The sequence below is a fragment of the Tetrao urogallus genome, assembly GCF_951394365.1.
Source record: "Tetrao urogallus genome assembly, chromosome: 5".
Lineage (NCBI taxonomy): Eukaryota > Metazoa > Chordata > Aves > Galliformes > Phasianidae > Tetrao > Tetrao urogallus.
In genome coordinates, this window is record NC_136818.1 from 53,008,690 (window position 1) to 53,033,629 (window position 24,940).

A 24,940-nucleotide genomic window follows, 5' to 3' on the forward strand; every position below is an offset into this window, starting at 1 on the left:
AAGAGCAGATTGTCACTTTCTCTTTCGCCTTCTTACTCACTTATGAACAGAGGCACAAAGTGACTTAAGCCAGGCCTACCCCAGGTCAGAAACGGAGCCAGGACTATAAATGAGAAGTCTCACCACCTAATTGGCATTCACCACTAAATCATTCCAGCTCAGAAAGCACCCAGTTCCCCACCAAATACTATCTTGCCAAATCCCACACACTAGGCGGGTGGCTTTTGTTTATTCCATTACATACTGATGCACCAGTTCACACAGCACTTACATCTGTGTATTTGTAGTCGCTGTTTGTCACAAGAAACACCTTCCCAACTTCGTTCATGCGGCTCAGCAGCAGTGGCAGCTTCCCCTGCAAGTCAGAGGACAGAACAGTCAGACACAGAGCTACAGCATGGGCAAAACACAGCTCAGCTGTGATCCCATCAGTCAAAACAAGGAAGACACTGCTACCACCACCCTCCAGACCCAGATCTCCTCCCAGAACGGGCCCACAGGAGGTGAAATCTGAGCTTGCATGAGCCATGAGTTGGAGTGTATTATGAGTCCAACCTCAAATTAGGGAGAATTTATTCCTGGAGCTATTTTTACAGAATCGTAAATCTTAGGGCCGTTGCCAGAAGAGCTGATTACCTCACAGGATGGTTTCCTGAGAATTTTGCAGGCATGTAACTAGACACAAGGTTAACTGCTTTAAAGTGGTATTCCACCACCAAAGGAGGAGCCCACAGAGATCATTTAAACTGAATAATGATTATAAAATGATGGGTCCACAGAGACCCTGCACACTGCAGAGGGCGAAAGTAAGGGAGCTTGCTCAGTTAGATGTGCTGAATACATATTTTGGGGCTTATCAAAGTGCTGGGCTTCGTTGAGTGTCTTGGGATTTTCCCCTCCGTCTGTCATTGTAGGAGGTGTGTAATGCTTTTGCTGGATGGTTGAGGAATACTTCTGTTTCAGTGATGCTCATCGGTTACTTTCAAAAAGAGGTCTGCAGCAGAGGATTGCTTGGGCAGAGAAAATGTGGCACTACCGTTGCTTTCAGCATCAAAAGAAACAATGTAAGCCTGGCCAGCATATCCACCTGTGTCCCATGACAACGTTTCCTCTGGCTTTTATATTTTACGTAAAAAAGGCGTGCGTGAATACGAAATCACGTGGATCACTGGCTCACAATAAAGGCTGCGTCCGAACTTTCCACTTTGTCTTTGGTTCTTACAATAGAAATCACAGCGTTATCTGTTTTGTGATGTAGTAAAGCCAATCAGCGTATTTACTTCTTGCCTGCTTACTCAGTACAGAATGTCACGCGGCACAAGCGAAGCAACCTCGCACTTACATCTTTCACCACATACTTCTCCAAATTCTCAAGAGTCTTCTCCTTGAGCGACCCCTGAAATAGAAACAATAGAATCCAGTGAGGTGATGGAAACTTATGATGTAAGAGACATCACAGTAATGCCAACTTTCACACTTCAAAATGCTGTGAAAGTACAAACCAGGGCGAATCTGAACCAGTGACTCTAGAGATGAGAGGCTTTGAGTAGCAGGGACCATCACAAACTCTGTGATCCATCGATTCCCTCACCATGGTAAATAATCCACTTCAGCATTTTAACCCTTTCAGGAGGGAATACAATAGAAACAAACAAAAAATAGATTTGCCATAGCAAGCAAGACAGTCAACGACCTGTCTCCAACACTGACCATCATAGTGGCCAACTCCACATGTATCATATAACATTGCATAAGGAAAGAAAAACAGATACCCAACTTCTGCATGACTCAAACAACCACAAGTACAAGTGTGAGCACAGATCTCCCGTGACAGTTCCCCATCCCACCCCAACAGACTCTCGAATGAGGAAGAACAAGAAGATCAGGTCCTGAACGAGGCGTTAATGCTCACAAGATCTACATTCTAAATTTGCACACAAGTGTACTGAAAAATGGCTTCCTCTGCTGAATTCTGTTTGATGCAGATAGCTTTCAGACAACATCAGATAAGTACCATTGTGATATACTGACAATAAAATTGCTTTTTTAAAAATTGTGACAATGTGAAGTTGTGAACTTTAAATGCAAATATCCTCACGGCAACACATTCTAAAACCCACAAATTATAGCAAGGAAACAGTGTAGGCACTATAAAAAGAAATAGGAAGCCAGCAGAGAAATACTGCAGTGCCAGAGACCTTGACTTGCTTGCGTAAAACTGCAGTTTATCATTTGCTCACTAGGTGGCAAAGCAAGGCTCTTGCCCAAAAGTGGAATATCTTAGCTGAAGAGTTACAAACCAGTCCCTCTAACTCATTTATGACAACAAATGTCTCGAGGAGTTCTTGCAATCACCTTGTAATGAACCCAGTCAACAGCATCTCTGACATCTTGGAACATACTCCTGAATGACATGAAGAGGTCTCCATCTTTAAACCCTGTTTCACAGCTGTGGAGAGAAGGAGGAGGTTGCAGCCAATTGCAGGGTTCAAAACATATGGAGCGTTTTTATCTTATCACACTCATTTCTTATTGACTCTTTCACTGCAGCAATGCATGTATTACATGATTGAACTTTTCCTTTCCAGTCACAAAATATGAAAAAATGACCCATCACAGAAGTCAGCTGCACAGTAGCACTCTCAGACCTGCAGCTTGTTTTTATGTTTACATCTATTTGAAAGCTAGGAAAATACATACATTGCTGAAACAGCCTTTTAAATTACACTGAATATCTGAATATTTCACTTTTGATTACACAAAGTCCTCAATTATAACTTGTGGTAACTGGCTGAGGAAACTTAGCCTCTCAGCTACCTGCTCAAACGTGGATTCAAAGGACATGGGTTGAAAATGAGCTGTGCAGTGGCTGTAATCACTCTTTAACATGGATGTGGTCTGGCCCAAATACCAGTGTCAGCCAGTGCAGTGACACTGGCATGCCCTATGAAGGAGACCCACATAACCAGCCTTGGCTGCACACAAAGGGCATCTCATCAGCACTAAATTCCCTTAATATCAAAAGAATAACAGGTCTGAACATTTCCCCACTGACACCACTTGAGAGGCATCAAGTGATACTAACAGCAGGTGCATCTCTATTATATATATTGCATTTTATAACAACAATCTTACAGTATTATCAGCGTGTCTAACCAGAGAGGACACATACCTAGTGTACCGGTCACAATTAGTAAAGAAATCCACGAGGCAAGCCAACAGGTAGGTCTCTGTAAAGAAGAGAAGCAAGACTTTAAAACAAGGATAACACCACACAGCCAGCTAAATCTGGGCCCTGTGCCTGCAAGAAGAAAGTTCATGCAAAAATAAGTAAATCAAACAGCTGAGTAAGACACTGGCAAAGCTTTACAGGCTTCAAAGATACAGGGACAGTCACACGGGACTCACCTGGTAGATTGAACAATGTGTTCAGAATGTAAAACCTATCTGTGTCATCCCTCTGGATAAATTTGTTCGGATATTGATCCCGTGTTTCAGGCCTGAGAACAGATAAGGTGGAACAGAATGAAGCCACAAAACATACTGAGGATACAGTACGCTGACCTGCAGAACATAGCTTTAGTAGGGTCCATTAGCAAGTACTATCTCTCTGCTTTAATCAACACCTAGCTTTCCTGTGTGCACTAGCAGAACAGCACCCACTGCATGTCACTGTCACTGTGCTGGCTGCAGCACCACCGGGCACAGAGCCTTCATCCTGAGTCAGCAAAGGAGCCAAGCCCCCAGAGGAAAACTGTGGTCAGGAGTCCGTGACTCGACCTTAAGCCCCATGCTGCTGGCTATGGGTATGCCTTACATCATCTGCACTTTCATTGTTTGCTTATCTTAAACTTTCCCCCACTTTCCATGTGCTGTTGAACACCCCTCTGAGCAGCTTCCCGCAGGGCAGTGCAGGGCTGCACTGCACGAGTCTTGCCTGGGGCCTGCTGCAATTAACTGGCAGTGTGGTACCGACTAAAGTCACTAAATTGTTCTTGTTTCCTTCATTTCTGGAGCTTCTGAAGATCACCTTTGACTCGAGGAGGAACTCGACTGCATTTATAAAGCCTTTTATAAAATGTTGACCTCCTGCTACAGGGACTTACATGCCTGCAATGACAGGCTCATCACCTTGAGGCCCCGGAGCTGGCTCGTGCTTGCCTTCCATCCCTCTGCCTTGCAGGTAGGAGGGGATTTGCTGGGATACATCAAGCTCGCAGCACTGCAGCCCCCTCTGCTTCCCTAAGCACCTTCTCTGGGGCACAAGGAAAGTAAGCAGATGGAAAAGGGTGCAGGAAACGGCATGAGATGCATCACAGAACCATAGAATCACAGGGGGTTAGAAGTGACCTCTGGAGATCAGCAGAGGTTCCTTACAGCAGGTTGACCAGGAAAGCATCCAGGCAGGCCTTGCATAATTTTCTTAGACGTGGCATCAGAAGTCTTCACAAGTCCTTATGCAACGAGTGCCCTACAGATCACATTAAGTCAAAAAGAGCAGTCAAGAGCAAGCACTCACCCTCTGAGGAAATTAAAGCCATGCGCACACACCAAAAGGTTTCCATAGGCATCAACTTTCAGCAGGTTTCCATAGTGGGTATCAAACACCAGGCCTCTGTTAAGAAAGCAATTAACAGTGAAGAGAACAGTGAAAGCGGTGACCATTTCAGTACAAGCTCTTTTCAATGCCAGCTCTAGAGCAGCTGGCTTGCTTGGCAGGGGGCACCAGACCAAAGCTGCTTTTTTTGTGCAGATGGGCGCTCACTTTTTACCTGGGTGCAGGTATGCAACAACAATGCCCTGCATTGCCAGGGTAGAAGATACAGCCGATCTGCTCTGCATGGACTTGAAAGCGGAGCCGTTTAACCTGGCACAGGCTTAGCTGTGCATTTACCAGGACCTCTTCTACAGGGTCACGAATCTGACACCCGTGCTTGTGGTCACTGACAGCCTTGCACGGAGGTGGGATAAGGGAATTTCTCCCCTCCTTTTCATCTGTCAGTCATAGACAAGCCAGATGGGACACAGAAGTATGGCACAGAATGCTTGGGACAATTTTTCCAAGTCCAGCAAAACTCTGTCTCACTTATTTAGTATCTTGCGCCTGAGAAAGCAGCTTTCCCACAGATAAACCCTTTCTGGCCCTTTCCTGGGATGAACAGGAGGGATTTAAGGAGTCTTCATGACGTGCTCATAATGTTTTGTTATGGGCATGGGAGCACAAAGCACCAGTCTCAGTGTAAATCATGCAGGCAGGAAGGAAGGAGGCTGCCAGACTAAAACTGGAGCACCAGGCCTCTGCTCCAGCCTTTTCTAAAAAAAAAAAAAAAAGCCCCAGAGGAGCCAAAAGCAAAATCCAGCAAAGACACAAGTGGAAATGGCTTAAAGGCACTGAGCTAGATTAAATGCCTTTAAAACAAGCAATATCCTTTTAATTTCTGCCACCAACAGACAAAAATGTAAGAATTCAGTAGCTTTGCACCGCTAACTTGATTTTCCACGTTTGATTCATCTAGGCAAGTGGACTGGGTCAGTCCCACTTTTACTGCTGGTTACCATCAGCTTAATTTTTCAGGATGTCTTATGCACCAGGATGCTGCTGCATCTGGCTTGACAAAACCAAAGGAAAACACATTAATTCATTAAAATAATTATAGAAAAATGTTCTAAGACTTTCTGGCCTCACGGACATTAGAGGCTCCTTCTTCCCAAGCTTTGATTTTGATTTTGTTCCAGGTCCCATTGTGTCTCTGCTGTCTTTGCTTTGAAAGTTATTTTTGGATCGTGACTTCAGCAGCCTCTCCTGCTCTCCTTCTCCTTGCTAGCATGGACTTCAGTGCACAGAGGCCTTCCATGCACCCAAGCAGTCCGCTCTCTTCCCCATGATCTGTGGGAAGCCACAGGCTTCAAAGGCACAACTGTGAACACCTGGCCTCAGTGTGTCACCTCTGAACGTAACAGAACAAGTAATCAAGGCCTCGAGCAGGCTGGGTTGGTATCTGTTAGTCATTTACCTGGTAGGGAATGCAGGATCATACACAAAATTGAGCAGCTCATGAGGGTATCCAATGGAAACTAATCTTTCTACGGTCAGGTCAAATCCAAGAGATTCGTATTCAGGGGATTTATACACTGTACCAAGATGAGAGTTCAGTTAGAAAATTTGCACACAGCTAGGGGGTTAAACAAGAAGGCAGTTACAAGTCCCGTTCCCATTCGCCCTCCTCCCTCCTCCACATTACACAGATGCACAAACGCTCCCTCTTCCACCTGCTCAGATCGGGTTTGGTTTGCTGTGATTTCACAAAGCTGGCGAAGAAACCAATACATTTTGGGAGCACATGTATTTGTGGTTAGAAAGCCTGAAATTCATTGCTGCTGTGCTACTGGATACAATCCCAAAGCTTAGCATTGTCTTCAGATTTCATCTCAGGGGAATTTATGTTTGCTGCAGACTAAGTTAGCTTGAAGGTAGAGCTGTCAACTTAACATACGGTTTGTTTGTTAATAATACCATATGGTACTGTACAAATCTGTTAGCTATTACTCTTGTACCAAAATGCTACTCTTTTAGGCAAGCTTGCTGCTCCCACATTTCTTACGAGCTGCTCATCTGTGACATACATATTTGCTCAATGCAAAATGAATGACTAGTTCAACCAAGTCATTCCTACCTTCAGGACTGTCTTCTTCCTGCAAATGACCTTCCCATGCACTGGAAATGTTGCTATTTAATTAGATCATTAAATGACCATTTAGAAGGAAATTGCTGTGTCTCTGTGACAGATGGCAATCGTGTTTCTGTCACAGTGTGTTGACATTTGTTGCATGACACTGTCTTAAATTGGTTCTAAGATATAATGAGGTCAAATATAACCCGTTATTTCAGTGAGGCCTATGGGGGTCCAATGGGTCCAGCTGTGTCTCAGATTCTTGAATACGTTGTGTTTTACTCAGTTAAGTTTGAAAACATGTAAGTAAGCTCTTTAGAAGACAGACTGCTTTTCCTGAGAGGTAGCTCACACATCTGTGGGCATCACAATGCCTATCAATGCCCTTGTCTATACTGCCCAGGTAATCACCACCGTAAGTATACTGTGGAATACAAAAGCCCAATCTGAAAGGAGAAAACAAATGCATAAAATACTACAAAAATACTAAAAAGGTAAGAACTGTCAAAGAAATAAGACTCACAGTAGCCACATGAGAAGGATCCCATATCTATTAACAATCCAGAAGTATTCTAAAAGTTCAGTTTTCTCATTAAATTCAACATCATTCAAATGCAAAAAGCAAACCAGTAATGCTCTTGAACAGATAACCAAAGCCAAACAATTACCAAGATCTTCAAGCATCATTAGACCAGTGGCAAACATCGTATATCAATAAGAAGATATAACACACAGTGCACGTAGCCTTTTCTGTCCTTTAGGAAAGGAAGGGTTGATTGAGCTACAGGTAGGAATAAGCAATCAAAAACTACAGCTAATGAAGGAAGCAGTGACTGACAAGGCAATCCTGGGGAGTGAGCTAGAGTTGGAGGGAGCAAAAGGCAGTTAGGTGATGAACATTGTGAGAGTGACACCAGAGCATCATCTGGAAAAAGGAACTCCTTTGATGCAGGACAGTAGAGGTACCTCCCAGGGAAAACAGTGATAAATAACACCTGCACGTACCCTCAGAGGGCGAGAGCACGGCAACAATCCCCACGGTGTGAAGCAGCCTCTATTCCCCACTCTGTCCATGCAGCTCCCTGAGACCACATTGCCAATTTATCCATAAACCATCACTTCCCAACAAAACATCTCTCCCAGAAATCCCTGCCCCTTCTGAACTCACCAACCGCCGTGGCACGCCAGAGCCATAAACAAAGCTCAAGGAGCAAGCTGGCATCTCCTCTGGACAAACAGAGGTGGTTTGTGAGCTTCTCCAGCAGAACCCTTCCAGGCAAACCATAGAGCTTTCAGTCACACAGCCTGTGCATCTGCTCAGTGAACAGCTGACGTGTGGCTGATCGCTTATGCCCTCACTCAGCTTCTTCCCTTCTGTATTTCTCTTACCATCACATTTATCACTGCAAGCCTCCACTGAACTTTCTGAGCCTACAGAAATGAGCTGACACACCAGTAGGAAAAAGGCTGAAGAACAGGTTTCATCATTCCAAGTCTCTGCTCAGACAGTACTACAACATGGCTAATCCGAATTTTAATTTCTGTGCAAAGTAATTATTCCCCTTTACCTCTCAAGCTACAAATAGTGCCCCCCGATTCCTCTTTGAATAAAAGTAAGCTACCAGCTCATCCATACCTCATGTCCCTTCCCTATTTTTCTACCGTTCCAACATACCTGGAAAACGAGAGCCCTCTTGTTGATACACAAACTACACGGGGACACTGAGCTCCTGGGGATGGGAAAAGGACAACAAGTGCTCCCCAGTTACCACGATACTGTCCAAGATAAACTTTCCTTTAATTACACTCAACTGGGAACAGACTGAGAGATGACTGAGCCCCCCTAGACTGCACCACAGCACTGCACCACAGCCCGTGCTGCATCAGCTGGTACCAACCACAGCCCACGCTTCTTGTAAGCTTTGTGAACACCTGTTAAAGCAACGTGAGCTTTCAGGCAAACAAGCAATCCATCTCCTTGAGACCAAACACGAATAGGCTAACAGTACTGCAGTGACAGCAGCACATCTGGGGACGATGCCCCCGCCACATGCATTAAGAGACTGCTTAGCCTAGATAAAAAATGTATTTTAGTACTGTACTTAGGGCTGGCCCTGCTTTCTCATCTTATCTTCAGGCATCCAAGGAGATAAAGAGAGGGCACAGCAGTATTTTATTCTGCAGCTGGACGATGAAAAAAGTAGCTTAAATCTTTCTGGGAGCTTAAACCTCCCCAGCCCAGAGCTGAAACACAAAGGGAGGAAACTCACAGGATGTGGTGCTGCAAGAATTGGGCAGTTTGCCATGCAGTGAATCCTGTGCTCAGCTCTCCCCTCTGAGCAGCCCCATCCCAATGAAGGTGAAGCAGAACCACCACACCACAGCCCCCAGTGCCCTCGCCATCCCTCGGCCCAAAGCACGCAGGGTGAGAGTACAATCGAAGCATGAGTTGCAACTCACCCCAACCTCCTTTCTGCCTTTTCACTGCTCGATGGCTGTGTCTCTGCCACCGTGCCAAGTCCTCTCCTCCAACAGAAAAGTTATTAAAATCATTTGAGCTTGAACACGGACAGATGCTCCAATGGCTCAGGGTGATGGACACCCCGTGCTTGTGCATTATGTAATTGGGCTTGAGAGAAAACAACCAAATCTTTAAAAAACTGCAGCCAGCTGACAGCATTTCAGCTTCTCCTTCACATCGTCACTTAAAATGATACTAGTGAAAGTTAAAAGCAGGACCCCGGGAGTGAACGCTGCAAGCCTCCGATCTGTGAGGAGTGTTAGGAGGGAGCCGAGCTGCAAGGAGCGGGGTTGTGCAGTAAGGTATGCCATTCTCATGCATTTTCGTGGTTGTTTTTACCTTTGCTGCCAAGACACATACAGTAACAATTTTATAGCTCTCCTGAAAAGGAAAAAAAAAAAAAAAAAAAAAGAAAAGGAAAAAAAAAAGATTTCTACAGAGGCTCCAGCTTATGCAAAATGCTGCTGCCAGGATTTTAACTCACATGAGGCAGATGCAGATTCAGAGTGTCACTCCAGTCTTGACGGAGTTACACTGGGCTCCCCTGTTAAAGAAAAAAATCAGACTGATTTTAAAACTGCAACAGCTCTGTGCCACGTGGGACGGTGTCGCTGGAGCTGTGTCCTCGAGTAAGCTCGGCAGCCGACCTGGCAGCTATTCCAAATGCACTTACAGCTGATTTATAGAGGAGGCACAGTTGGTAATCGTGCATCCTGCAGGCAAAATTCTGTCCTCATATCCACAAAGCAGCCTTAGATCATCAGCTCAGTGGTAATTAGAAGGATGAGGCTACACGTGCATTGCCCGAGTGACATAAACCCTTCAGGTTTCTCTTGGACATGGAGCAAGTGACTCAAGAAAGGGTCTTGTGCTCTTTTGGGGGCTTTGCCATTATTGCCCATCCCTCAATTGGTGACAGAACACTGCTGTCAGGGCGCTCCACTTCTTTCACAGGATGAAACACCTGCACATATCAGTGCAGGGGACCCAGGAGACTGAGTCAGGAGCTACTCTGGGAACCTGAGAAGAGAATTTTGCCCTCCCAGCAAGAGCCTCAAACATGGAGTCAGTCTGATGCAGCACATCCAAATTCAATCGCGCCCTTTAACACTTACGTTTACATTTGAGCTTCTAAGTGTAAAGCATTGAGGGATGAACCAGTATCAATCCTGCACATTGTTGCAGTCTACTGCAGTGCTCTGGTTCGCAAGCACGCACCTCAAAGACCTCTTTGTAACTTACAGGTATGCATGGAGTAATCAGAAACAGCTTTTGAGATCAAATTGGCACTAAATGCAAAGCTGGGCAAGTTGGAATAACGTTGCAAAAAGGACCCACAGAAGTATGCAGATCTCCTGGAAGGCTGCTCTGAAGATAAGTGTTTAAAGCTTGTACCTGGAGGAGATAGCAGTGGGCTACCAGTGAGCAGTGGCTCAGTTTAAGCTGTGGAGAAGAAAGCCCTTTAAGGGCTGCCCATTTCTTTCCTTGTTCCTCCTCCCCACATACAAGTTTTCAATTCACAAGCAGGGCAGCTTCTTGTGGTTCCTTGAAGAGTCACCCCTCCATCCCCTCAGCCAGCCCCTCCAGGCTGAGAGCCCCAAACAGCCCCAGCTGCCCCCTGCATATGGTGCCCAACCTGCCTGCCCCAACACCTGAACATATTCTGCCTCACGTGCAGGTGTTGAGAGCACTGTCCAGGTGGGCTTCCCCGTCCTTGGCCCTGGTGGCTGAGATTTGGGATTTGAAACACTTTAGCCTTCCCTCACAGCTTTGACTGGCAGATAGAAACTACGAGACTTCCTCATTTCAGGTGTTCAGATAAGATCAGCATTTCTCAAACTACAGGTGATGACCTCCTCTGATGGCTTGCAAGAAGCTTAAGGCACGCTCAATCTTCAGAAATTCTACCCTCTATCTGGGTTCTCTGGAGATGACACGATAAGTCAAAAAGCAGACAGATAATGTGAAGGGTTGAGCCTTGTCTCTGAAGCACGGGAAATGCAGCCCAATTACTTTGTGTTAAGTCTTGAAGAACTGAAAGTGAAATAACTAGAAACAGGTTATTTCAGCTGCTGCTTATCCCCCAGTGGCCGGGGCATGCAAATCCGGCAGTTAGGACCTATATGGGCAGGAACAATAGCCAGGTTTCTGTACTTCTATACAGGCACAGCATGCATAATTAAGCTTGTGCAAACACATTTCTGAAATTACCGCATGTAAAGAGTAGGATCAAAGTCCTGCTGATCTGAAGAATGGATCGCATTCTGAATTGCATCACAAATACATATCAGTAATGCATTGTTATCAGTGTTGTGCTAATGAAAAGTGCTTAGTTAAAGCCCTGAGAATCGAGATGTCCGTTCACAACCCATCCCTCGTGGCAGTAAAAATACCTATGGAACCTGCCCCACCATGGTCTACCAAATGAGATCTTGGGTGAGCATCCCAGACCAGGACAGATCTCTCCCCACTGTTCTCCATCCGTCAGCACGTTTTCTGCACACAGCCCCACATACCACTGTGCTGTACCACCAGATCTCTGGTGTTCCACACCACCACCACATTCTCTGGCACTTCCAATTGAGAATCCAGAAGGAAACTAAGCAACCAATCCCAGAGGTGCTTAGCACCGGACTTAATTAAAAAATAAACTCCACTGAAGCGACAATTCCAATTAAACACATTGAACAATTAAACGGACTGGGCAAGCATTCTACAGAGCCATGGTTTGAGGAAAGCCTGTCTCAGCTGTAGGCCCAGAGGTCTGAGGCTCCCCAGACATAACCAGATAACGATCTTAATTTACACATCAAACCCCTTCTTGGGAATCTCTTACCATCAGTTTGCACACACAATTATTAAAGAATAGGATTAATGCTCTAGGATAAACATGACATCAGCTTGCGTTGTGGGGCTTTTTCTAACCAGGGTAGCTGCAGTCAGGTGCTGGCCCTCAAAATGAAGCCTGAGCTCTGTGCTACTTCTGCCACAGTAAATGCAGGCATTTCACCTCCCAGCACCCCCACTCCAGCACAGGGAGAACACAGACACAGACAGGAAGGCCTGGTTGTGCAGAGCATGGATCTCAGGCCACCTCTGCCCAGCACAGCATGAGGAGATGGGCCTGCTCTGCTCACGCTGCTGGGGGCCCACATCTGTGCTGTGCTGACCTGGGGGCTCATTGCCTGCAAACAAACTGGTAAATGTGCCTGGTCATAACCTCAAGAAATCCCAAGGGACAGCTCGTACCTTTTAAGCTAGGAACGTGGTGAATCACCCAACTGTCATTTGTTTATGGACTTGGCTGAACTGTGACCATAAGATTCGTCTGAGGTCAAAACAAGTTGAAAAACAGCCAGGAATAGAACCCAGCTCTCTTCAATCTCACTGTTTGATTTTAACTACTAGACCATAAATAAAACCACACTGTATTATGCAAAACAAAATTGTAATATTTCAGCTTCTCTTTAAATTGAGACTGAACAAACAAAATGGCTACGAGCAGCCAATTTTTCAATCTGAAATGGGAAGAAATCACTGTCATATCGATCATAATTTTCATTTATCCAAATAAACCCAATTAAGCACAGCTCTGTTGTGTGCAGCAAGACAAAGCTGAGCTTTTAGCATGTTTCAGTACTTAACGCACCGCTTCTATTTCACTAGAAATTATGTATTTGAGGTGATCAGCAAACAAGAACTCAACAACACCTCCAGCTGTATTTTTGTATGCCTCACACACAAGCTGCTCTCTGCGCATGAAGAGCCAATCTTGCACTGAGCCCTGTGCAGCCACAGATGTTCGATGGTGAATCTGGTAACAGGAAGCAAGGCAAGAGTCACCGCACATTGGAGGGCCAAATCTTTTAGATCCTGTACATCTGAGCTTCCCAGTGCCCTTTCGGACAGCCCAGCACTGGTTTTGGGTGGTAATCAGAGCACACCTACAGAGGAGAACAAAGGCTCTGCAGTTTGCAACTGCAGCAGTGCCCATAAAGCAGCTCGGCACCCACTCTGCAGCCTCAGAGTGATGGAAAATTCCTCACCTCTAATGCTCCTGCACACATTCCCAAGTGCACAGCACAGCTTTCAGCTCTAAAACCTCTAACCTGGAACTGTATCAGCTCCTGTGCTCCCACTCTGCATGCTAAAAGGATCTGTAAAGACAGCATTTGTTGCTGCTCTGAAGACTGACCCACCATTGTATGATCGGCTTGGCTCTGAATTGCTGGATTTGTACACTTCTGATTGCTTTAGTGCTGTGCTTCTACTTGTTTAACATTAAAAAAAAATGTTGTCAAGTATCATCAGCTTAAACTCTTCCCAAAGCAGGTTTGTTAGTGTTCTCATTGGTAAATGCTAGATATTTTTAGCTTTCTGCTGCTGCATTTTATTTGCCTTTGATGTAACAAAGATTGGGGCTGTTTGGATATGCCTCAGAGGCCAGCAAAACAGAGCTTCGTCTTGGAAACATTGCTTCTACTGAATAAAAATACATGGCTTGAGGTAACAACAGCACTGAGGTGACATTCTGCATGTAGAGAGAAACAATTCAGACAGACTCTGCATTTCAAGAAAATTCAATTTCTCAATTTTAATCATTGGCATAACATTCCTTTGCTCCGGAACAGTATTTTAAAGATGACTGCACAGTCACCTGCTCTTTAGGGAAATTTTTTTTACAGTTTCCCTGGCACAAGAGAATCTTTTTGTGCTTAATGAGTGGCCTTCATAATTCACCTCTCTCAGATACAGCCCACTGGGAGTCATAATCCCATAATGGAAATATCCCACCATTTCCATGGAAACAAACTACTGTGCCAAAATATGGGCTTAGTGCTCAATAAAGACTTCCTGAACAGGGAAGAAATAGTTGCATGGGCTTCATGTTGAAAAATAATTTGGTTGCATCTAGAAATAAAATGACTTAAAGGCACAGCAGCCATTTATAGTCTATATCTAAGACGTTATTCAGGCTTATCAGCACTCAAGCAGATGAGACTTGTTACTTCTCTCCATATCGTTTCTACTTGCCTATTGATGGCCTTGCTCACTTTCCCTTTGGATATGATTTTTAAAACAGAAGGAAACAAAACTCAAGGTTGGTGTAGGAGTCTCAAAGTCAGGTGTTCTCCACATCCTCTCCCCCATCTCTATCACATTCAGTGCCTGACAATATTCACTTAAGAGAGTGGTCCTCTAAAGCTACACTTTTAATGTGTTTAACGGTGTGCACCTGGGCATACATGTAGCACAAATGCCCATGCCATCAATGAGCCACATACACAAGCTTTTCTGCCACGTGCTAAAATAAAGCATTCACAAAGCACTAGCACACGTGACCTCGGAGTTAAATCCTGTGCTCTCAGCTTTGGTTCCTCCTACAGAGAAAGCCATCTGCTTCATCACTGGGGTATTTGCAACTTAATAGTACTTCTATAGTGGTACAGAGATTACTAGATAAGGGCATCTATTAGATTGAAAAATACCTCCATGCTTCTATATGTCTGGCAAAAGCAGGAACTGCTGACCCAGCCAGTGTTATTCCCATATTCCTGACAGCAAGAGAGCAGAGTATCACAGCCTTTGAAACCTTCCTTACACTGTGAGGACTTGTTCCTCTCACAGCTTCTGTTTAATGCTCCAATTTTTCAAGAATCCACTGACGGCTGATGAACAGTTTGTCAGGAGGTGATTTACTGGGACAGAGCAAGCAACACATGCTTCTTCCTCTCCTCATTCCCAATGCCTGCACACTGAAAAGCCACAGCTCCAGATCTCGGGTTCGATGCAGTACGCAGCTTTACATGGACAATCTTCTGCAAGCAGCCACCCAAGAAGAGCAGGGACAACAGTCACCCTTAGCACTGCACCGGTATGTAAAAAATATCCAGCTCAAAGCATACTAGGAACAACTTGACTTCTCCATCTGCCTTCAGCTTTAAAACGCTAATGGCCAAAACAGCTTCTGAAATCTGCAAAATCTGCACCTGTTAAGACTGACACATGCAAACATGAAAATGTAGACAGCAGATGTGCAAGAGTTAAAGCATCTCTCAATGTCTGCTGGGACAGCTTGAAGGCCACTGTTGTCACATCTACCACTCCCCCTCCCTAGTCACCACACTTCTAAATGACACACGGAGCTGAGTTACTCAGAGACCCGGGATAAAAGTAGGACTGATGAGCTTTCGAGCCCAGAGTCCTTACACTATGATGGAACTGATGACAAACCTTTAACCTCAGCAGGAGAGCTCTGTTAGAACATTTGTATTTGAGTTAACAGTAAACATGCAGCAGTGGCATCTGAGCAGAAGAACAAATATTTCTTTGTACCTACTTACATTACAAGCTTTGTTAAGTGTTCAGCTCAACCTTTCATGTGTAAAACTCCCACGTTTATATTCTGTTTTTCATCTGCGTAATCCAGAAAGTCTTACACGAGGAACAAATTCGGCAGTCCCATTTCTCAGTTATGGAAACCAAAACATACAAAGTGATACAACTTGACAGAGGTACAAACACTGGATGGACTCAAGAACTGGTTTTCAGCTGCCACCTTTTCTTGCAGATCTGCAGCCAATCCTACTGACTGTTTGGGTGGATCTTTTCCAGAGCCATTATGTAAAGTCAAATGTTTCCAAATAAGATGTAGGTGTGTAAAACTTCCCTCACCCCCAGACCGCGCAGTTGGCTTAGGCATGAACGTGAGGAAGGGGCCAAACCTGTTTATGCATGTTGCACTTTGGAGCAAGTTGGGAAAGGCAGCCACAAACAATGACTAAAGCTGCCTTTCCCATGTGATGAGAAGGGAAATGCTGCAGCTGAAAGCATAAGCAATTTTGCAATAAAACATTCTCAGTGCACCAAACCTTGGCATTACATTGGCAACGTTTCCAGGACACGAGCTACATTCCAGATTATGTTGAATTAATCATATTTGCACACAATAAAAACAGTATTTTTCAAGCTTCATTTCCCCTTCTTTTTAATTGAAACAGTTTGCAGTCGCTACTGATGATTTCATTATAGGTTTATAGAGAACATGGAAGCAGCAGTAAATTAAGTACAGGGAAGGCCTCCCAAATGAAAGCATCCTGCTTGCTGATCTTATGTCTTATCCACTTTGGAGATGGAAGATAAAATTTTCAGCATGGCTCTAACGTCTGGACAAGGGCGGTGGTCACAGAGGAATCTTTCCAAGCACAACCCAGTCTCTCATGCTTACTAACTCCATCTGCCCATGGTCCGGTGTGAAATTACAGCCAGTCCAAAAACCTTGCTGCTGTAACCCTGTGCCTGTCAAGGGACATCTATCCACAACCTCATTGTGCAACCCATCCCATGTAATACTCAGGAATGCTAAGGCCTTCTGCATTACTCAGATCCAGTCCTAATAATTAAAAGCGTAGCTCACCCTGAGAAAGAAGCAGCCAAACAAAATTTCTCCTAAAAGCCATTTCTCTCAGCTGCATTTCCAAAGGGCCACAAGAGGCAGGTGGAAAGGTAGAACTGATGTCCAACAAAGATTTTGAGCCTCTGGTATTAGAGCACCTTGCACAACAACTCAGGGAGCATTGTGAGCTTCCATATGCATAGGAAACCTCGTTCACCCCATGAGGATTAATCCTTGAGGGGAAAGGCAGAATCTAAAACCTGCAAGAGTCATTTCAATTTGCTTCCATTTTATTTTGAGCTCCTAGCGGCCAAATTATTTCCAGCTGTAACCACAGTTAAATTCAGCAATTTAATGTTCATAATTTCTCAGAAGAGGAGGCTAAAACCTTCAGGCTCTTTTCTTCAAGAAGACTTTACATGCCTAACCCACCTCCATTAACAGTATTTCTCAACCCTATGCAGGGAAAGAGACAAACATGACAAACCATAAAAGTTATTAACAAGAATTTAAAGTTTAACTTAATTTTGACTAGCAAACAAAATCACTGTAGCAGTGCTGTATCAGCACTTGAATCTTTTTTGTTATCAAGTCAAGTGGTCCTTTAATTTAATAAGGTTAAGAAATACTACCCTGTAAAACAAATGTCTGGAATCATATTTTATTTGCACTGTAACATGATGATACTAACACTGTTGTCAGATGGCAGGCTGATGCTCTCAGTCATGCAAGTAGCAAAATGCATGATTGCTGCAGCATGTGTGTAGTAGGTGTTACTACATCCATACACACTTGCAAATGGAAATATCACATTCCTACCAAAATCAGCTCATTTCAGACAGAAATCAGTGCTATTACAAATAGGTTTGTCTGCTTAAACTCATACAAGTACAAAACCATCTCAAGCTTCTAAAGTCCAGAACGATTCTGACTTCTCCAGTACTGAACCTCCTCCTGAGGAGGCTTTTGAGGCTATTGATTTGGGAGGAAAGAGAGTTACTGTGTTCTCTTTCATTGACACATCCTCTTCACAAGATGGGCAATTCAGGGTGTTCAAAAATAACCAATCTGCTCCTGAGCTGTCAAAATCTATGACTGGCAGCTACAGCATGAATGCCATCAGGTTATAGATGATGTGAAAGCTCATGAAAGAGCGCAGAGCAAAAACACCACACACAGTTTTAGGCAGGTCTAATGGCTCTGACTGCTGTCAATCACTGAATAAGAAGATTATGCTTGGGATACTTCTAAACAACTTTACAATGTCTCAAAGTACACAGGTAGAAAATCAGATGAGGATACTGGGGGAGCTTCCATTCTTCTTCCTTTGTCTATTCACGCAAGTCATGAACAGGCCTCCAAAATGCATCTGCTCACTATACATCATCTGGTATGCAGACACTATTTCCAAGTGTTAAACTGTGTATAAACTAGTTTTTGATAGATGTGTGTATAAATAAATATACATATACAAATCAAGACGGTAAATATACCCATGTGAAAGAGTCTGTGGGGGATAATTTGCCCAGACAGAAAACATGATGGTGTCTTATGAATGCACTACAACGTATTAACGTAATACTTGACCACTTCTTCATTATAATTCCAATTAATTAATTGCAATAATATTTTAACACTGTGTTTTTTAAAGCCCCTGCAATTAATAAATTACTTTTCTTGTGTGCCACAGTTACACATAGCAAATAATGGTCAAATAACAAAAGCCCATGTGGAGAAGAAAGGATGGTGGTGAGACAGTAATAAGATGAAGACGTAGTTGATAGTTTTACAGTTGATTAAAACAGAAAGGGGAACTAGGTCTTAGCAGGCACAAGGCTTTTCATCTGAAAAAGGCTACCCAGCCTAACTATATTCTTACAACTCCCTGTGAAACGACCTACAGCTCTTTGTTGTACCACAGGAGAAGGCACAACTTACCCAAGAGCAATCCAGATTTCCTGTTTTCTGCTCAGATCCCATCTTGTTTCTTTTTTTGCACCATATCCTGTCACTCAGCTCCCCTGAATGCACCAACTGCCTGCTGAATTGTATGGCTGTGACCTTCCAGCCTTGGAAGCCTCATATTACCACATCCCAAGGAACCAATCAAGGATGCTTGAAACATTTGCATCTTTCATCAAACTGAGCATCATTTTGTGGATAGCAACACATTTGCTCTGTGTTTACAGGAACATGCAACACTTGAGTAAAACGAACAGTCGGAGGAGTGAGGACAGCGCTGAAACTCTCCTTCTGTCTGTTAGCAACACGCTTCTTGTTCCACTGGGATCACCCGCATCCTTGGAAATGCTGCCAGTTTGTCAAAGTAAGTTGTTTTTTCAGTACGGAAGTGAAACCCACAACTTCTTTTTCTGTTGTTGTTTTTTGTTTTTTCTTTAAAGCATTTGTTCTTGAACTGTTTTGCACTCCCTAAAAGCCTGGCCATAAAGCTGCCGCAGCTGGGAAATGCAAACACGGAAAGTGTGCGCCTGCAGTCGTATCTGAGCCCTCTTTGGAACTGTATCTGGAAAATCCAGCACAGATTAACTGTGATACACTTTATGACTTAAAAAGTGGCAGGAACTTTAAGCAGATTTATAAATAAGGTGTTGAATAACCAAACCTTTTACATATAACTAGCGCCTCATTGACAACTGCTTGAAAATAAATTGCACCAAAGCAAGTGACTGAAATCTGAACCACAATTACTTGCCATAGCCTCCAAACCTGCTTTTTGAGCACTGTGTCCAACCATGTGAGTAGAAGGAGCTTCTCCTAACTTTTGCTTACCTCTTGCACTGCCCACAGCATCTCTCACACTCAGTAGGCACAGTAACTAGGTGATCATACTTGACACTATATTAACCTAGTATTAGGTGACCCTCTTATTCTACTTAATGTATCTCAGTGTATCCTGAGTATTTTAAGTTGAAATATCAAGAGTGATAGAAAGTTTCTATCCATAACCTTGGAAGTGATAGAATTCTGTGTGACAGCCTTAGTTACAACCTACTCTACCTGACACCACAGCCTAGGAAAGTGGAAGTGGGATTTTTGTCTTTTCCTTCCTTAAACTACGTAACATCATGTAAGTTTGATTACACAGAAAACTGTAACTTTACCCTTTCCTCCAGCAGAAGTCTCAGAGATGTTGCCTGTTGAGTGTGAGTATTTGAAAGACAGGGAAGTCCTGCAGAAAATTTTATGAAACTACAAGTCTTATGCAACCTCCCAAAGATTATCTGCTATTAAGAATGGGCAGTACTTTCTAAATTAACTTGATCAGCCAATACACAGTGCTCCCCTGCCTTGCTGCTTCTCTACAAATGCATTGCTGATGTGGCCAAGAGAAGAGTAGGAAAAAGGAAAACTTATTCCAAAATGACCCTCCCAAGATGCAAGAACATCTGCTGACTAAAGGTGTAGCCCATCACACGCTCTAAGGATAATAAAATCACACAGTTATTCAAAACCGAGCTTTCATCAGGGACAATAGCAAACTACAGTGGAATATAAGCAAGTAATTATACTTTTCAAGTTTCAGTTTCCTTTAAACTGTACTAAAGCTATGTGGCTCATGACCAAGTACAACTTCCAGATAACAAACTAAAGAGAAACACCTGAAATGAAAGTGGAACGAACAGCGAGTTACATATTTGCTAACACAGGAAACACCTGCTCACTGGAATAGCCCAATCAATTACTGGTCTTCTCTCAACAAGAAGTAATATTCCAAACTAAGTCAGTGATAAAGAGCAAGAAGATACTCACCAGCAAGCGTATAATCCATATCAAAACCAAAGCACTTGATCTTTTCCATAGCTAAACTTCTGTTTACAAAGACCCTGTAAAAAGAGAAAAAACAAAGCCATTGCTTTGAGTATTTTCAACATAACCGTATTTTAGAACAAATACATTCTGCCTGGTGTCATAGGTCAGAACCAGAATATACCTGAAAACAGAGGCAAGATTCATTTTTGGCCATGAGTTCTCCTGAAGCAAAGCCATGACTTGCAGGGTTATTCTAATTATTGGTATGCTGTCTAGAGACATACACGCATGCATGCACACACACATGGTTTTGCATGTGACCTGCAAAAATTCCTAAGAATAGAAGTGCAGAAGCTCCTGAAGCAGAAATCAGAGTTCAAGTGGAAACAGAAGATAGCAAGCAATACAGTTTGCGTGATTAAAATCAAAAACTACAAAGAGGTAAGAAGGGAAGGAAAACAAAACAACATTTCCGTGAATAAACTCACAGCATTCAAACCCTTTTTGGAACTCTGTCTGGAAACTCAAAGCAAATCCTCATTACCACATTTACATCAATATGATTAACAAGCATTTAACAGATCTCTGAAAAACAGAGAAAGAAATTTGCACTCGTATTATTTCTATTGTGAAAAATGTTATTTTTATCTGTCATACAATCTGCCGCTCCTCCACAAAAGATACTCGCTTTTAATTCCATTTCTGCTGTCAGTGCTTATTGCAATGAGAATCTAAGCTGCATACTTCCAGGCTCTTTTTGATCACAACATTTTAATACACTATATGCAATTTAAATTCGAGTAAATACCACAGTAAAGAAATAGGTCAGTGAACGCAACAAAAGCTTCTCTTGCTTTCTGCTCCAACTACTGCAGTAACTAAGCTGCTCATGTTTCCTCACAACTTTACAGCGCAGCAGATCTGTAATTCAGCAGGGCTTCTCCCCACCGCCCGTTATCGGAACGCTGCGGATGAGTCTGAGCGGCACAGGCAGGAGTTCGGTGCGGGATGGAAGCTGAGCTGCTCAGCATGGAGCTCAGACAGAAATCCCTCATTCTGCTCGAGCCGTGACGCCGAGGGAAAGGTCTGTATGAGAACAGCCACGAGCCTTCCACCTGTACTTCGCTTTCAGTACATGAAAAATTTCCAAATATTTAACATCTCTAATGCTCTCAGCAGAGTAATTAAAAACCAAACTCGGCAGAGGAGGATTGGCACGGAGGGTCCCGAGCAATGGAGACAGTACGTGCAAAGCCAAGTGCTCAAATATTCTGGAAAGCTCACGGAAAGCCCGGCTGCAGGCAGGAGGCACTCAGTGCCAGCTCGCTGCCGTGCCGACCCCCAAAGCTGGTGATTTCACCGCAAACTAACACCTAACTGTCACGCTTCTATGCAAGTTGCCTTACCTCATCTCTCACTGATGTGCTCCCTGTTCAGCGCGCAGCAGTCTGATTCATCTACTCGCCTGAATCATGTTACACAAGTCCTTAAAAGCTTTCCTAGTACAGATGCAGTTTTGCTTGCATTTGATTTGACTTCAGAAGATCATTATGCCTCAACCGAGCCTTAAAGTACTGAGTATCTTCTTGGACAGTGCTATAGAAAACACATCTGTGGCTAATTTAACTAGTCACTGGATATCGTTGTTGTTCCACACAAATCCACTCGGAATAGTTTCTCTGGCAATAGCATGCTTTGCCCCTAACCTTGCACACTCTCTCTGGGAGTCACAGTTTCCTGGCACATCGCCTGCCTTTGACAATGGGGCTTGTCACTGAGGGGCCACAGAGGTCAGCGATGACTATCTTTACTGATAGATTTATGGATTACCTAAATGAGACAAAATTATAGGGGAAAAGAAAAAACACCACCCTGTAAACTCATAAAGAAAGGCCTTTTGGAAATAAAAGAGGGGATCATAAATCACTCAAATTCACTCTTGCGATGCAAAAATGCACTCTTGCTTTCGAGTAGGTGGAGCACATTACCCAAATCCACAGCTTGAATCAGTGTTTGTTTGCCTTAACATCTCGACAGCTCTGATTTAGCAGAGGCAATGCAAAATGTTATTCAGTACTAAAGAGTCTCATAGTTTGTATAATGAAGATGACTGTTCTATAGATGTTGGTGCCAGGAAGCACTATTTATTATTTAAACCCAGCACATGATTTCTGACCTAATCCCTGCGCAGTTTGCTTCAAAAAGAGATATTTAAGAAGGAATAACATACCTCTGGGAACCGCTAGCAATATTTTTTGTCCAACCTGCAGAGTCCCATTTTGTTCTCTCCTTTAGGCTCAGCCCCTGGAGCATAGCTCTCCGTCCAAGCAAAATGCCCAGACCGCCCGTCCCCCTCTGGACACAGCAGGAATAGGAAGGGAAATTTAAAGAAGCTCGAGAGTCTGAAGGGAGACTCAGAATTGCAACATTTGGGAACAGTTTCCCAAACGAGGACAGAAAACAAGCACTGCTGAGACAGAGCTGAAGGCACTTATAAAAAGGGCAATACGACGGTGCCTGGGAAAGATGAAAACAAGGGAGCTGTGACCCAAGAGATCGCTTCCAGTCCAGCATGCCTATGTTTAGATGATGACGACACCAAACAGACCAAAACCATGGAAAGATCTCTAAGCTTCAGACATTTTTTCATCACTTTCTTTTGGAATATTTACAAACTGAACCCTGGGACTAAATAAAACACACAGCACATGGCGATATCGATGATCTGGGAAAGTTTACTAAAGGCAACGAAAGGAACAACATCTATAAGCATATCTTTTGTTCCAAAACAGGTCTTTGAACTAAAACAAGAAATTCACTATACCGGTCCTGCCTTGGTCACAGCTGGTGAAGGCAGATCTTTCTCTGTCAACCTGTAAATATCCCCCATGACCTAGAAACTGTATGTGGCAAGGGCTGATCGTACCCTGACAGTCTGTGGGACCTGGCAGACTTCAAGGTATCCACCAACTCATTTGGCAGGGTGATTGCTTCACTCACCAGTGCTGGAGTGAAACTGAACAAATGTCACACACACACACACACACACACAAAAAAAAAAAAAAAAAAGCTATTGCACAACAAGTTCAGGAAATGAGAACATGCGAATTAATTTAAACTTGGATTCATGAAGGCAGATTAAATGGCAGACTAAACAGTGGCAGAGCAATCGGAACCAATCTCATCTCGTGCAGGCCCAGGCAGATGTTCCATTCCTTTGTAGGTGCACAGTTCTAAATTCCAATAAAGGAAGATATCTCCTATGAATGCAACCCCTCTATGCACAAGGGGCTAAGTAGATAGAGGGGAGATTAGGTTGCATGTTAGGATGAAGTGCTTTATGGTAAGGATGGTGAGGCACTGGCACAGGTTGTCTAGAGAGCTGGTAGTGTTCCATCCCCAGAGACACTCAAGGCCAAGCTGCAGGGGCTCTGAGCACCTGATGGAGCTGTAGGTGTCCCTGTTCACTGCAGGGGAATGGGACCGGGTGGCATTTAAAGCTCCCTTCCAACTTAAATGGTTCTATGATACTTACAAAAATTTACTCCCAGAAGCAAGCCTGCTTAATTCTGGGCGTTTACTCAAAGTAGTAAACATCTGTGGTATCCTAGAAACTAAAGATAAAAGTTGAAATCAAACCACCAGGACAATTTCTGGGAAGAGCCAGATGTTGGCAGAAGCTGCAGATGCAGCCCAGCCCCATGCTTAGAGCTGACAGAGCATAGGCTCAGCTGATCTCAGTAATACTGCTCAGGTGTGCAAAAAATGTAATGTCACCACAGCAGCTTAGGCGCAGGAAGAAGTGACAAGAGCTTGTAACCCTGCATATTAATAAAAGGTCTGCAAAAGGAGTCAGAGTAAGATGAAAATTAATATCACCCAACCCTTTTAGGAAAGGACATTTTAGCCTCAAGTCATTTTTCCAATTGCCAGAATTAGAATTAAATCATGCTTTCGCTTCCCCAGATTTTGGTCTCTGCCATTCAGAAAATAATTGTTTTAGCTCAGAGCACTGGAGTTAAAAATTAAGCTGATTCGAACATTCACCAGCACAGGACGATACGAGCAGCCAAATGCAGGCACCACATGAGATCACCTCCTGCATCCTTGTGCTGGTGCTGTTCCCAGCTCCACATCCGTCAGCAGCCAGTCATCTCCTTCACCAGGACACCACTTTTCTTTTGCCTTCACCTGTCCTTCCCTTGTGAAAAATCAAGTATCACACTTCTGATTGGAGGAATACCCTTGTAACTGTGTCAGAGATCTGCATCTCTGGTGCAGCAACTCTGGCAGGCTGGGAGCAGGTGACTGTGCCCACAACAGATCCACAGCCTTAAAAAAAAAAAAAAAAGACTTCAGGTGCTGTTGCTGTGCTAATTTCTCTACTAATGAGCTCTTCCTCAAAGATTAAACCCTGCAGCTTGGCCACAGCAGAAGGTGCTCGGTGATGAATAAAGCTCAGTATTTATTTTTCTTTTAAGCTCTAAGAATTGTGCTGAACAAGAAAAAAACATGTTGTACGGCAAGGAAGAAGGAACTGCTGAGCACGCATAATGGGAGTCACAGAGCCGTCATATCCTC

At 43.8% G+C, this 24,940-nt stretch overlaps 1 protein-coding gene across 1 annotated transcript in view; it reads right to left on the reverse strand.

Moving 5' to 3' along the window:
• The window catches only part of NT5C2 (5'-nucleotidase, cytosolic II), a gene marked incomplete at both ends in the record, with an annotated part of 35,723 nt that overhangs the window by 4,718 nt on the left and 6,065 nt on the right, over positions 1-24,940 (reverse strand). Inside the window, 8 exons of the mRNA XM_079536011.1 lie at positions 272-355; positions 1,343-1,396; positions 2,356-2,449; positions 3,173-3,230; positions 3,409-3,500; positions 4,520-4,615; positions 6,015-6,132; positions 20,360-20,433. Of these exons, the coding sequence (XP_079392137.1) occupies positions 272-355; positions 1,343-1,396; positions 2,356-2,449; positions 3,173-3,230; positions 3,409-3,500; positions 4,520-4,615; positions 6,015-6,132; positions 20,360-20,433 (670 nt within the window). The remainder of the gene's footprint in view (positions 1-271; positions 356-1,342; positions 1,397-2,355; positions 2,450-3,172; positions 3,231-3,408; positions 3,501-4,519; positions 4,616-6,014; positions 6,133-20,359; positions 20,434-24,940) is intronic.